Source organism: Thamnophis elegans, chromosome 10, assembly GCF_009769535.1.
Source record: "Thamnophis elegans isolate rThaEle1 chromosome 10, rThaEle1.pri, whole genome shotgun sequence".
NCBI classification, from domain to species: Eukaryota; Metazoa; Chordata; class Lepidosauria; order Squamata; family Colubridae; genus Thamnophis; species Thamnophis elegans.
Window position 1 is genome coordinate 8,995,712 of NC_045550.1, and position 15,077 is coordinate 9,010,788.

Consider the following 15,077-nt stretch of genomic DNA (forward strand, 5'->3'; position numbering starts at 1 on the left):
AACAGTTATAGATTTTCAAGACCTAAATTTACAAAAATATTTATTTATTTATTTATACAGCTGTCCATTTCAACAAGTAACTCTTCTTATTAATATTAAGACAGAAACTGTCTCTATTATTGCTATTCTCTGTATTGATACAAGACTTGAAATAAATTGTTGATTTATTCCATCAATTCAACCTGTTAATAATAGAAAAGCACTAGGCATTAAGTTACTCTTTTCAATAATACTGCATAATAATGCATAGCAAATTATATTAACTTATTTTACTCTGTGTGTTTCATTGTTTTATGCTGGATCTGACTGGTGATCTGAACTTTTGAAAAATACATCAAATACAGTTCACGCGATTTCTCTGTGATTCACCACTTGAGGTATGAAATTACTTTTAACACTATATTTTTGTATTATTTAAATACAACATACAGTTTCTTTTCAGTATCTAAAGTTTGCTACTATATTTATAATACAGAAAATGTTCTCAGTTCCACTAATTTAGCATTGAATTATTTTTGTTATTGTTGATTTAATTCTTTGAGTTTCAATTGAAAAGGATTGATGAGATTTATATTTTTGTTTATTTTATGAATACATTACTTAAGGTTGACGTGCACATTCTTTAGCTTGATATTTCTATCTATCTGTAAACTGTTGATGAGCTTTTTGTTACTTAATAGCTTTTCATATGCGGAGATCTATTAAGCAACATGTTTTAACTAAAATATTGATATCTGTCTATTTAATTTATATGTCATCCATCTTAGTGCCAAAGGATTCTGGGCAGTTTACAAATACAGGCTAGTGATATGTTAATCTGACTTCAAAGTAAAGCAACAATTATTATTTTTTTGGACAAGAGGTGATATAGATGATTACTAGGAACTGTAAACAGAATTCTATGGCATGTGTAAGTGAGGGAATGTCAAAATGAGTATTCCATTGGTGCAATATGAATTTAGCCCCTTTTGCATTTATATCTTGAAATCACATACACATACATAAAAAGTGAAGCTTGTACTGTGATATTATCAGACTCTGCAGATTCCTCTGACTGAGGGATCTGATCAATGCATGTTCAATAAATTGTATCTACTTGGAGATACAATTCGAAATAATCATAAGATAATAATGTAACTTCATGCAACAGGATGACAACCATGGTATATTGGAAGATCTGCAAGAAATAACATATGCCTGAAGCAAGAATTGATGGGACCAAACCAAAGAGATACAAATGTAGAAACCAAAGTAGCATTCAAACAGATAAGCACCTACTACTACTATATAACACTCCAGACTTAATAGTTGTTGTGAAGAAAAACAAAAAAGTCTGGATAGTGGACATTGCAATACTTGGAGACAGTAAAAGAGAAGAGAAAGAACTGGAGAAAATCACAAAATACGAAGATCTGTAAATTTAAGTAGAATGACAGTGGCAAAATAAAGCAAAAAGAGTATAATTTTTTTTTTTAGGATTTAATATATTTATTTTCATTTTCATACACTCACATGTATACACCATACAGTATTAAACAATAATTGCATCAATTCCTCTTGTCAACAATGCCCCAGAAAATAAAAGCCCAATATACCTCTTCCATTCTTCATACACCTCTTTCTTCCCCCACCCTCCAATTTTCTATCTTCCCTCCATCATCCCCCTCTACCCTACTTCCCCTCGCCCTCTACCACTCCTCTCTCCAGATCCGCTCCCCCCCTTCCTTTTTGCCTCCCCCCCACCCTCTCTCCCATCCCTCTCTACCCATCTTTCTTCTTCCCTACTCCTCCTCTCCTTGTTGTATTTCCACTATATATTGATGTACTTGGCTTATCCTATTTTTTAAAAAAAGAATTAAAGAAAAACAGTATACATATGAAGTCACATTGCATTGAGATCTAACACATTGTGTAAGATATATCCCTCCCTCCCTCCCCCCTCCCTCCCCCACCCCCCCACCCTCCCCCCACCCCCCCACCTCCTTCCCCCCCCGACTTCCCAGAACCCGTACACGGTATAGATTTTTAACAATCACAGTCAAAAATCTAAGGAGAAAAAAAATAAAGAAATTAATAACATCTCTACATTGATCTTAGCTTCTTTTTGCTAAGCTAACTTTAAGCAATTTTGATTTAAAGCAAAAAGAGTATTAATAGGCACCATTGATGCAATCCCAAACACACAGAGCATCATTGACATTGACAAAGTCACCATCAGTTAATTTGAAAAAACAGCTTTATTTGGAACAACTTACATTCTGTGACAATGCATTTACACCCTCAAACCACAACATTGGTCTATCCCAGGTTTTAGATACACACATACACAAAACAGACACAGACATACCCATAGTATTTGTCTTCTTGTTCAAGTTTTTAGTCTTTCTGATCCCTACAATTTACCTTAAACGGGTTCAATTGATGGCCAATCTTTTGCTGATCTTAGATACATAACATTCTTATACAACCATGAGTGGCTAATTTTGTGAATAAATTGAGCTTCTTAAAGCCTCAAGATCTTTAATTATTTTTTTCAGATAAAGCTGAATAGGTTATATCAGTTAGTGACCACAAATGAATTGAACTGAGTAGCAATTTAATCCTTCCCAGGATTTATCGCTGTGGAATAAATGGTACAGATGGCTATATGTGATAAATGATGGTGGAATGAATTTACAAGGTAACGCGATATGAGAATTCTTAGGGTTGTGGTGAGATTTCTTGCGAACACACACAGGCACACGTATTAGTAGGAAACGTATCTTATATTTATAAAAAGGGAACACTTAGGGGATTTCATTGTATCTGCATATTAGAATGATTTAACTTGCAATTGTTTATAAGAATATATACATATATTCGGATGGCACAGTCTTTTTTATTACTTTATTGGTAAGAATCTTTGGGGGCAGAAATGGAATGCAATTTTGACATAATTTTGTCTTTGGAACCATAGTTGCCTGCCATGTTTTGATAGAAATTCAAAACACGTACAGAGGTATTTATGGAAAGAGGGTTCAATATGCTGTTTGCATCTATGTGATCAAAACTCTACCCATTTTATACATGTATCAAGAAATATGGAAAAAAGAGGAAATGGTATGACTGCAGAGTCGCAGCTGCCATTTGACTTTCTCAATCCCCCTATGCCTGATTCTGCCAAACTTTTATTTATTTATTTCCATTTGAATGCTTCTTGATTCCAACCACCTCTGGGCAGTTGACAACAATAAACACATAAAATAAGAATATAGAATATTAACCAAAACAAGTGTAAAAATGACAAAATAATTGCAGTCCAGCAACCAAGTGAAAGATACCTAAAACATCACAATGTCCCATTCAGCCTAGCCCAGTGATTAAATAAACAGCTAGATTAGTAAGGATTTCCAGACTATCATTACAAGAGAAGTTGAGAGGATATTGGTGGGCTTCCTTCCAGAGGGTCACATCATTTAAGAAAAAAAAAAAAAGAGAGAGAGAAAAGATTTCCCCAAATCCTTAAAATCCTGGCTTAGCCATTCTTCATTATCACTCCATCAGCTGCAGTATCTGAACAGCCAAAAATAGCAATAGCAATAGCAATAGCAGTAGACTTATATACCGCTTCATAGGGCTTTCAGCCCTCTCTAAGCGGTTTACAGAGAGTCAGCATATTGCCCCCAACAATCTGGGTCCTCATTTTACCCACCTCGGAAGGATGGAAGGCTGAGTCAACCCTGAGCCGGTGAGATTTGAACCGCTGAACTGCTGATCTAGCAGTAGCCTGCAGTGCTGCATTTAACCACTGCGCCACCTTGGCTCTAAAGCGCAATTCTCTAGGCATTAAAAGGCTGTCTGGATCTGCTTGGGGTGGGGGGTGGGGGGAGGCAAGTTGAGGACTCGGTTTAAAAAGCTGTTTTTACAATGTTGTGACCAAAATACTTGAGGCATTTACACAGCAAAGAATAAAAAATAAATAAAGAATGGTTTTTTTTTCTGTTATGCAAAAGATAAATTTGAAGTTCACAAAGCGGAGCCTAAAAGGATTCTTATGCTTGAGCACTTTTATTTAAAAAAAACCCCACAAATATATAAATTTAAAAAAAGCCAACAGTTTCAACATTATATTTAAAAAAAAAAAAAAAAAAAAAACAGAGAGCCCAGCCTGGAGAATTAATGCTAGTTTAAAGTCAAGGTACCTGATGACTTAATATCTAATAGTTAAAAGAACTTTTTTCTCCATCTTAAAGAGTTAACTATCACATGAGTATAATGAAATTGTCAAGTTAAAGTAATTGCACCAGTAGTTTGAGATGCTGCATTTTGACTAAAGCCATGTGTGAAGAGTTTGTTGTTTTCCTTTGCTAGATCTACCCTTACTTTTTTTTTTTTACATTTCTCCAAGCTATGAAGGCTAATCAGAATCATTAGACTTAATAGGAAAAAAGCTTTTATCACTCGTCAAGTAAAACAGCAGATCCCCATTATTTTTCTTCTTTTGTATAGCTGTAGGCTTGCTTATGTATACTATGTGTATTTTTAACTTATGAATCTTGAATTAAATTTTGTATGGCACTGCTTGCATATGTTTTTGATTAGATGGCTCTGAATAAAAAAGTGTTGCATATTCAAGGCCATAAAAACTTTTGAGCTACATATGCCAGTTAAAAAGGGTACATCTCCCTCTTTTTCAGTATAATACATGCACGCATATGCCCAAACCCAAAACCAGATTTGAACACTTTGGAAGGTAATATTATTACCTCATAATAATACCTTCATAATATTAATTTGAGCCTCCTTTATATACACCCTATTTTCTTACAGCACTGCCTGTTAGGATCATTGTTTTCAATTGTCAATAACCCAGAAGACATTGTGGGGAAACCCAAAATAAAAATAATTATTGGAATTATATTTCAACAGATTAGTTTTGTTACCTTTAATGGAATATATTGACCTGTGATCATTTTACATTCTGACATTCAGGGTAGCTTCATATACCTTAGCATTGTTTGTCATGTACATTTGTACCAATTATGTGTTTATGGGACAGGAGAAGTCCAAAGTATTAATTAACTGAAGGGTATTTTTTACTGTCCTCCTTTCTTCAATTTAAATGAAAGCTGGTCAAAAATAATTTTAAACAAATGCTTATTACCTTCTTAAAAATTATAAAGTGACCAATATAATGTATTGTAGCCTTGGAAGTAAGCTCTAAAGTATTTCTTAGAGCTTGCACCCAAGATTTAATTAATAGCAATAGCAATAGCAGTTAGACTTATATACCGCTTCATAGGGCTTTCAGCCCTCTCTAAGCGGTTTACAGAGTCAGCATATCGCCCCCACAGTCTGGGTCCTCATTTCACCCACCTCGGAAGGATGGAAGGCTGAGTCAACCTTGAGCCGGTGAGATTAGAACCGCCGAACTGCAGATAGCAGTCAGCTGAAGTGGCCTGCAGTGCTGCACCCTAACCACTGCGCCACCTCGGCTCTATAGGCTAGAGTTTCATCATCTGATAGAGATGTACTTTAATAGGAGACCAACGGACGATAATATCAAAACAAAGACAGAAGCCTTCTAAGATTAGTGGAGCAAAGGAAAGTGTTGGGAGGATTGAGAACAGTGGCTTAGTAAGATATGTTTATGTCAGTGACTAAGAGTAGGGAGGAAAGGGGCTGAGAAGATTGTGTATACTGTGCTGAATCAGTTGACAGTTGCTGAAGGAAGGGGAAAAAGCTACTTGGCTGTGGGTAAGCTGTTGGAATATACTGCACTGGAAACATATAACAGCTTTGCTCTACATGCCCCGTCCAGATTTTATTTTATATGAAACCTCAAGTCAGAATGTTCCAAGTTTTGGTTTCCACCAAATTAATTGGCTGACTGAATGGTTGCTCTAGATTCTGAAACAAACAATTTTCACAAGTCTTAAGAGTTATAGAAAGGCAAATTTTAGTTGAATGTTAAAACTTTCGAATGTTAAAAACAGTTTGATAGCAGAAACAATTCCCATCAATCGTTATTCTGTCATCAATAGTTGGATACTTTCAAAGAAATACTGATCACCCATTTGTTGGATATGCCTTAATTTGGACCACTTTGCTAAGTATGGAGTTAGACTCAAAAGCCTGGCTGCCTCCAGTAACTTAATCAGATACAATTCAAATTGTCAAGATATTGCCTGATTTAATAATTAAGGAATTTTGGGGTAGAATAGTATCTAAGGTAATTGGATTTTTAAAAGAATGGCTTGCTGATGGTTCTTAAAGGTTCTCTAAAGACAATGACTTTCTTCAGTGGGTAATAATGGAGGGACGGAGGAATTCAAAGGGGAACTTGAGTTTTTTTTAATTCTCATTGTGTCTTGGAGGTCTGCAAAAAGCAAGAATCTGGAGAAAAGGATTTCATATGTTTGTGCCTAAAAATCCCCAGGGGAACTGGAACTAGTACAGTTTTCAGGGTTCATTTAGTCATGTGAGGGATCATTTATTTCTTTTATGTGCTGTTGGCTCAGTGGTGGCTTTTTTAATCTGTTCCAATTCTGCAATTCTTACCTCTTTGTTTCTTCAGAATACTTACAGATTTCTCAGTGCTAGCTTTGGGGCAGATCTCAACTTTATGCAGCTTGTTACAACTAAATTCTCTCCAATCCTTATTTTGTTACCTTTTATTTTTTTAAAAAGCCTAATATTTCTACTCTAGCACTACTATCTAGCTATCCAAGACAACTTAGATCTACTAACCCTGGTTAAAATTGGAGCCATCCACTTAAAAGTTTATTCCGATGGAAGAGAGTTGTCTTATTCTGATACACCCAGATTCTAGGTAGAGAGCATCTCCTCATGACACCACTGGTAGTAGAATAATTGTCTAAATGAAGAAGAGCCACATCCAGATACCCTAGACTGTGGTGAGTGTGATTTCCAGAGGTTGTCAGTTAGTGTAGGCATCTCTTCAACTGGTTTAATTGGCATAATAAACTAAAAGATTATTGTCAATGCATTTTTCTGGATTGCAAGATGCTTTGGGATAAACACATATTTTCCTGGGATACATTTTTAAGGAGGAGTCAATAGGTATAGCCATGTACAAGTATAACCATATATCCCCTGAAGTATGGTTTCTGAAAAACTTCTAATTCTTATTTGGTGACAACTTTAAACTAAGAAAATTAAAATTATTTGAATATACTTGCTGGATTAATTAAATCCAATTAATTAAATAAGCATACTGATTTTTCAACATTGGTCCAATCACAGTACACTCAGAACAATTTACGTAAGCATAATTATATAAATTGGATTTACAATGGTAGACTCATCAAGTCTGTTTAAGCCAGGGGTGTGGGCCAGTTTCGGTCCATGAAGTGCTTAAATCTAGCCATGGGGCCAGCATGGAAATACTAAACAACCGGTTCACACAGAAGCCGCCTTCTGCAGGAGGCTGTCCAGGCCGAAAATGGGTGCTGGAGGAGGGGCTTTTGGCTTGCAGGGTGCTACAGAAGTCGTTCATTCCGTCCCGCCCCCAAGCCGGCCCATGGAGAACTACAATGCTGGTCTGGCCCTTGAAGAAATATAATTTGACACTCCTGATTTAAGCCGTTAAACCCAACCTTACTACATTTGAGAGATAAACTTATTAACTGCATGTGATTATTCAAGGTGATTGCCTTGAATCAGTGGTGGGTTCCGGACCACAGTGCAGCCGGTACGCTGCACATGGGGCCGGGCATCCTAGACGGGCATGCAAGCTGCACGCACCCACACACAACACTGCCCTGCGACACCCAGCTGCTTGGCGGAGGTTGCGCAGGCGCCACACGCCGTGCGCGCGTGCACAATGGGCCGGTTGTGGTATTAAACGACCATAGAGGGTGGGCAGGCAGGTGGGCCAAACTAGCCACCATACCAGTACAGTGGCCGCGTCTCCCCGCTACTCCTGTTACAGCTGTACTGGGTCGTACCACCCGGAACCCACCACTGCCTTGAATGTTAATTTTTTAAACCAAAAAAGTAGCAAAAAAAAAAAAGGTCAGAAATTGATTCACATACCGCTCTAAGCCTTAATGCAGGTTCTTGTGAAAGAACTCACTGTAGTTTTTATTATTAGGAGTCTTTTTCTCAATATGTATGTATGTGTTTTCCAAAGAATTTGCCTTTTTAAGTATCGGTTTTGTTGTATGATAAATATTCCCCCCCTCCTACTTGCTAATACCAATTTTAAGAAGTCATACTGAATAAAAACAAGATCCTTCTATCATGATTTTAATTTCCTAGGCAGAACATTTACCAAATGGTCCAGATTGTGGCTATGGTTCTTTCCACCAGCAATATTGGCTTGAGGGAAAACTAATTGCTGTTGGTGTAATTGACATCCTTCCGAAGTGTGTATCCTCTGTGTATCTCTACTATGATCCAGATTTTTCTTCTCTGTCTTTGGGTGTCTACTCTGCTTTAAGGTAAGATATGTACAAGACCCTTGTCATATTTTTGCACCTAAAAGTATTCAAGTCTAATCTAATGACATTTCTAATGCAGGTAGTCTTCATGTAATGATCACAACTGGGATCAGCAAATCAGTTGCTAAGAGATGTCGTCACAAAGTGGAAAATCTTGTCCTAGTGACTGTGCTTACAGATTTATTTCAGCTTTCATTTGTTTTAGAGTGACAGAAAGATACAACCTCGGGCAGCTGATTGAGCCCAAATGGCGGGAAGATTTCCTAAATTCAACTAAGAGCAAACTAGGTTAAAAGGGCACATGTCATAACACTTTCCCCCTACTCCTCTAGTCTTTGGAATGCTCATCCAAGCACCGGAAAAATTAAGAAGAGGGCAAGAAAAAAAATTAATGTTTGTATTTACTTTTATTGGAGAAGAAAGAATTACAAGAGACTAAGCAGGTATACTGTAAAGTGGGGAATACACATCAAGAGGAATGCGCTGGTCCTTTTTGTTTGCCTAGTGTAGGGGTGTCAAACTCAAGGGCCGAGGGATGGATCTGGCCCGTGGGGTGCTTAGATTTGGCCCATGGGGGTGCCCTGGAAACAGTGAAGGACTGGCCCACGGTGCCTCTGCCAGCGAAAATGGAGCTTGGGAGGGCAGCACGTGGCTCTCCGAAGCTCCATTTTCACTGGCAGAGGGTTGCAGGAGGCTGTCGCAGCTGCAAACTGAGCTTGGGGGGGCGGTTCCCTGGGAAAGCACACAGGCCCCCACTGGTGCGCCTGACACGAGTGACATTGAGCTGGCCATGCCGACCCCACGAATTCAAACACAACCCTTTTGCATCCCTCCATGAAATCAAGTTTGACACCCCCACCCCCCCAGTGGCCTAATGGGTTCTGGGCTTCAAACCCTGAGCCTCTTAGATGGAAAACAAAAAGCAAAGCTGTGAAGCTGATTAAACTCTCATCAGTTACAGGCAGCAGCTGCCAGAAGACTAATCAGGTTCATAGAGCTGGACTTCACACTTTATAGAAATCTGGAGCTTTGGAAAAAAACCATTCCGAATTGATCACTTGTTTAGGCAAGCTCTCCACTCTGTGGGAGGGGAGAGGCCAGTTGGAGAACACTTGACTGTTATGGTGAAAACATGACTGAGATGCAGTTTCCTGCAGGCTTCCCACAACCAAAACAAGACATAAGTCAGGGAGGGCTCGACAGGGTGTGAGAGAGAGGTATGGCATGGATGGGTGTGTGTGTGCTCCAAAGGGATCATGAAAGGTGTGCAGGACAGAGGGGTTGCGGAAGAAGAGCAAGACACAGATACTTGGAAAAGATACAAGGAGGTTGCAAAAGGCACAGGTTGGGGGAAGAGCATGAAGTAAGGGAGGGTTGGGGAAGGTACATATAAGTCACAGAGGTTGCAAAGGAGCTGTGATGAAAGCCAGGAAAGTTTGTGAAGATGTGTAAATTTGCATAAGCATAAAAGGGATGGGGGGATCCTTACCCAGGTGAGTCAAATCAATCCCCTTTCTCTTTCTATATGGTATTGACACATATACAAAAGGGTAGGACTTTGATTTCCAGAGTTGTGGCTATCATCTTAACTTTCCTCACCAGCTCTCTTCCACAGATGCAGAAGGGTTTTCCCCCTTTCCTTGAAAAATGCTCTTCTGTTTCTTTTAGTTTCTCATTAAAAAAAAATCAGATGTGTTCATCCATATAGATAAGACTACAGGTTGATACAACAAACTATGATGTATTCGGTGATATTTAGCAGACAATCAATCAATCAATCAATCAATCAATGTCAATTGCAATAACAAGTTCATTTAATGTAGCTAATAAATGTTAACAGTTGCAATACTTTTTCCCCCTAATGGAAAGAATGTATTATTTGCCTATAAGCAGTATTTGGAGTATCTGGTGATTAAAAATAAATTATAAAGTTTAGCTAAGCTCAGTGTGCTTTTATGTCTAAGTTACTTAAGAAGTCAGAAGATTGCTGGAAGAAGAAAGAATTGCCTATTATTCAAGAATGGACATTAAAAGTAGTAAACTTAGCAGAGATGGCTAAAATTTCAGCATATTGGAAAGACTATTCAGATGAGAAATACAAGTTGGAATGAAGAAGATGGATTGACTACATTCAAAATAAATATTGGACTAAGGAATTTTATTTAGCTTATGAAGGACCAAGGAATGTTATAATTAATCTAAATTTAGCTTAATAAAAGGGGAGTTAAAGTACAAGAGGGAGGTAAGATGTTACAGTTAGTTAGCTTATGTTAGTGTATGATTGTTAAATGTTTATACCCTGTATTTTGCTCTGGGAAATTGGGGGGAAGGAGGGGTGGCAGGGGGGTAGGGTGGGGGTGGAGTGAGGGAAGGGGAAAGGGAAATATTTGTAAAATTTATTAAATAAAAAAAAAGAAGTCAGCTTGTTAAACCATTAATATATAAGGGTGAATTCATTTGGGGATTAGTAATTCTTATGTAGAATTGCACACATAAACTAATTGAAGTTGCTAGGACTAGCAAACTCTTAGGAAGCAAGGAAGGCATTGGTTACATACAAGCTGCTACCAGCTTTATTCTGTAATTTTTTTAATGAGCATTAATTCTACATTGGCATTGTTGTTGTTTTTGCCTAAGCATTTAAAGAATGCTATATGAGAATATCAGTAAACTTCTTAAAAATTAATATGATCTGTCAAAGATTGATTGGCAGATTCTTGACTTAAGTAGATCAGTAATCAAATAAGGACTCTTACTTCCTGCTACATGCTTAGTTTTAAAGTCTCTTGTGCCTCTGAGAATGTATCTGTTTATTTTCTTTTTCTAGGGACAGTATATAGAAGTTGATGTGGGCTAAATGAATTGTTTATTTTCTGAACAGTGTTCTTTGAAACAGAAATGACACTATTTCCTTTTGCGGGAATACTTAAATGCTTATAACCTTAACATGTTTGATCCAAGGGTAATTATTTTACCTCCTGCAGAACCATCTCACAGATTTTCACTGTTACTGTTTTTATTTGATGTAACTGTTGAACTCAGTAAAGGTCTACCAAAATTTTCCAACCAGAGCAATAATATTGTATAATATTGGACATGATAATGATAGGCTCCCTTGTACTGCTCAATGACTATTTTGAGGATGTTTTACTAGTGAAGAACAGCATAGGCTCTTCACAATGTTATAACAGAGTTAGAGGCCATGTAATTAGGTATAAAACTTCTCTAATCCAATCTATATGTGGTAGCACTAAGAAAGAGCTAGTACTTTGTAGGATGCTGTATTTAATGCGTCTTTTGTTTGATCAAGCTAACTTTCATTATATTTCACTCCAGGCCATTAAATTTAAGAATTATTTTTCAACACAGGAAAGCAGGGCAAAAGAAATAGTAAACTAGATTAACTAGTTTTGTGGCACTCTGAAATGTCATTAGTCTTTATTCATTACTTTGTGGGCAATGAGAAATGCATTAGAACTAATTTGTCTTTGAAAAACAGTAATTAAGGTTATTTTCTGTAACAGTTTGATTGACTCAACCAAAGAACTATGATATCCTTTACAATCTATGTCAGATATTTTAAAATTAAAATTACCTAACTGCTTAATTTTTCAGTGTTTGAATATTGCTAAGGAGAATTAGAATAAGTATGCCTTATAGTTTGGGTTCATTCCCATTTCTGAGTATTGCTGGCAATAAAAATCATATCTGTAATGAATAGTAGTGTGATTTGCTGACATATGATAGCTATTGATTCCTTACATTTGAATACTATAGGAAGTTGTAAACAGTACAATAACTCAGATTACATAGTTAAAAACTATGTGAATTAGATATGTAACATTCAGAATATATGTCAAACATTTATTCATTCCTTGCTGTGAATTTTAATTTGGGTCTTGGACTGAATTTATGCCAAATCTGTATGTAAATTTCTTTTAGTTTTAAACATGAAGCACAATAGTTTATTACCAAAGAACAATAATCTACAACAGATTAGATATCTATGTCTTCTAATTTATGTAGTCAGTTGGAATCAGTATGAAAAAATCCACTTTTTATAGTCTTTCTATCTAATAAATATAGGTATGGAAGGGAAATGCTGTTCCCCTTGCTGTTTTTAGTTCTGCAGTTTTCTAAACTTTTGTTTGAAAACCCTGTACAGAATTGCTAAGGCCCTCCTTTCTATGAAGCCCTCTGGAACCTTGTGTATTGGTACTGCCTTTACTTTGGGAATGTGGTTGGTAGTTCCTGCTGCTGCCACTTAAATTTCAGGAGGCTTCACCTGATGTCCACCCTGTAATCTTAATGGGTTAAAAAAATTAAGGTTCTCATACCCAGTGCTGCCTCTTAAGGAGATTAAAAATTCAAAATAAAATAATGTATCTGCTTCTGACTATGTGACATCAAAACCTCTTTAAAAAACCTCCTGAATTACTCCACCCCTTGGGACTTTAATTATAAAAATTTAAATATTCAGTGGAGAGGAAGATAAATTACAGAGTTTAGCAGATCACAGTATATAGCAACTCAGAAATTACAGCGGAGACAAGAAAAGAGCAGCCGGTAGAGAGCTGAATCTGCTAATCTACCTGGAATATTATAGATCACAAAAAGAGGGTTCAGAACATTACAAGAAGATTCTGGGAAAAAAAATTGTATCTTCTTACATTGTAATATGGATGAAATTGAAATTATATACTCCTTAATGTATGTAGAAAATTTAAATACAAAGAGACTTGGTATAATGTTGAAAACAAAAATAAAATAAAAAACATAGCAAAATTTCTGGTTTTGTATGTTAGACTTTCTGAACAATGACCTTTTCCTTTAGGGTTCTCGGACTAATCCAGGAATCTTCTTGGAGGTTCCATGCTTTCTTCAGAGGATCTAACATCGAAAGCCTCTGTTCAACCTCTTTCCAGAATTTTCTCTCTTGTTTTAAACATATCAAACGTTTTTTTTTTTTCCTCTCCAGCAGAGGGTGAGGCTGCATAATCTGAGACAGTCTTTGATAAACAACTGTATTTCATGGGAATATGGTTGAGCCTTCAATCTTATATTCAGGAACATTTATAACACCCTGATAAAATGTTTACCACCTTGCCAACTGATTCTTATTTCCCTTAGAAGATACCACTTATATTAACTTACTTTCATAATCGCTTCAGTTCTCCATTTCTTTATAGTGCCTGTATAAGGATTTGAGATACTTAACCCTCATGTTTGTTGGAACAATTTAGATGAAGGTTAAAACGCTAAATGGCTTTCTAATACAAAGAGAACAGAATTTGGCAATCCTGCATCTTTCTTCCTTTTAAGCAGCATAAAAGCAGCTCTCTGCAAGTGACTAATGTAATTGGCAAAACTGCAGAATGGCCTCCAGGTTGAATAAGAAAAGAAGGAAATACTGCACATTTTTCATCAAAGAAAAGGGATGAAAATTGAGTTAATACAGACAATAGTATTTGCTGCTCTTATGCAGATATTTGGGTAAATTTCTGTAACTAAATAAAAAGTTCTTTAAAATCATCTTGTTTGATTTAAAAAAATCTCTGAAGTTGCATTGAAAGTATTGAAATCTTACTGAATGCAAGGACTAGGTTAAACATCCATAGTTTTCTGAATAAAACTAACCTTTTTTTAAAAACTTTCAAAAATTTCCTATTAATTGCTTCACATTTGAGTTTCATATTAGCTTAGCATCTTGTCAGGACAACATGAAAAATTGTTTTTTTAAGTAAAATAGTTGGAGTTTTTAATGTAGAATCTCTAACTTAAATGTAATAAGTTCTTAACATAAAGCAAATTTTAGGGCATTTTATTTTATTATATGTACATTTACTGTAGATCTATTTGTATTTCTGTACACAATTTATCTGGTATTATATTTTTATACATTTTGGATTATTTTTTTTTACAGGGAAATTGCTTTCACCAGGCAACTTCATGAAAAGGCCTCTGATCTATGTTATTATTACATGGGGTTTTATATTTATTCATGTCCTAAAATGCGATACAAGGTAAGATACAATTTTAATTATTAGAATTTAGCCTGATATTTGATTTTTCAATACCATTAGGACAGATTTATACATTCCCAATATTTCCTGCTTTGCTTGGTCAAAAAGAGAGAACTACTATCTGCTTAGTTGTCTATAAATTGGCTGGTGCTGGGTAATTGGAGAATAAAGACTTTATATTTCACAAATAGTTGTTCCATGTTCCACCTATCAAACTTTTTTTTACATGAGGGAACTTTCTAAACAGATCGTAATAATGGGTAAGGATATCCTATTCAACTGAGAAAGAAAAAGAAATCATGAAGACACACACACACACACATACACACACACACATATAAACCTTCAGCATACTTAAAATAATTATTTGGTTTCTGGGTTTGATAGGTCTTCAGCCTAATCTAACAGGGACATGTTTATATAAGTAACATTTGAATGTTGAATAAAGTAAGGATGGCAATTACATTATTTTATTAGTGTAGACTCTATTTTCTTTCCCAGATCCTAGTGTTAATGTCCTTTGAGAGCTCTTTGGTTTGGCTAAAAAAACTCACATCCTTTTAGTGTTAACTGAGCTTTTCTTCAGTTGCTAAAATGCAGCGCTGTTTAA

General features: G+C 36.2%; 1 protein-coding gene across 4 annotated transcripts in view; it reads left to right on the forward strand.

The window, feature by feature from the left end:
- ATE1 (arginyltransferase 1) overlaps window positions 1-15,077 on the forward strand; it is a 73,832-nt gene that overhangs the window by 27,977 nt on the left and 30,778 nt on the right. For all 4 annotated transcript variants that reach the window (XM_032225117.1, XM_032225120.1, XM_032225121.1 and 1 more), the window contains 3 exons: window positions 345-377; window positions 8,263-8,444; window positions 14,368-14,467. In XM_032225117.1, the coding sequence (XP_032081008.1) occupies window positions 345-377; window positions 8,263-8,444; window positions 14,368-14,467 (315 nt within the window). The remainder of the gene's footprint in view (window positions 1-344; window positions 378-8,262; window positions 8,445-14,367; window positions 14,468-15,077) is intronic.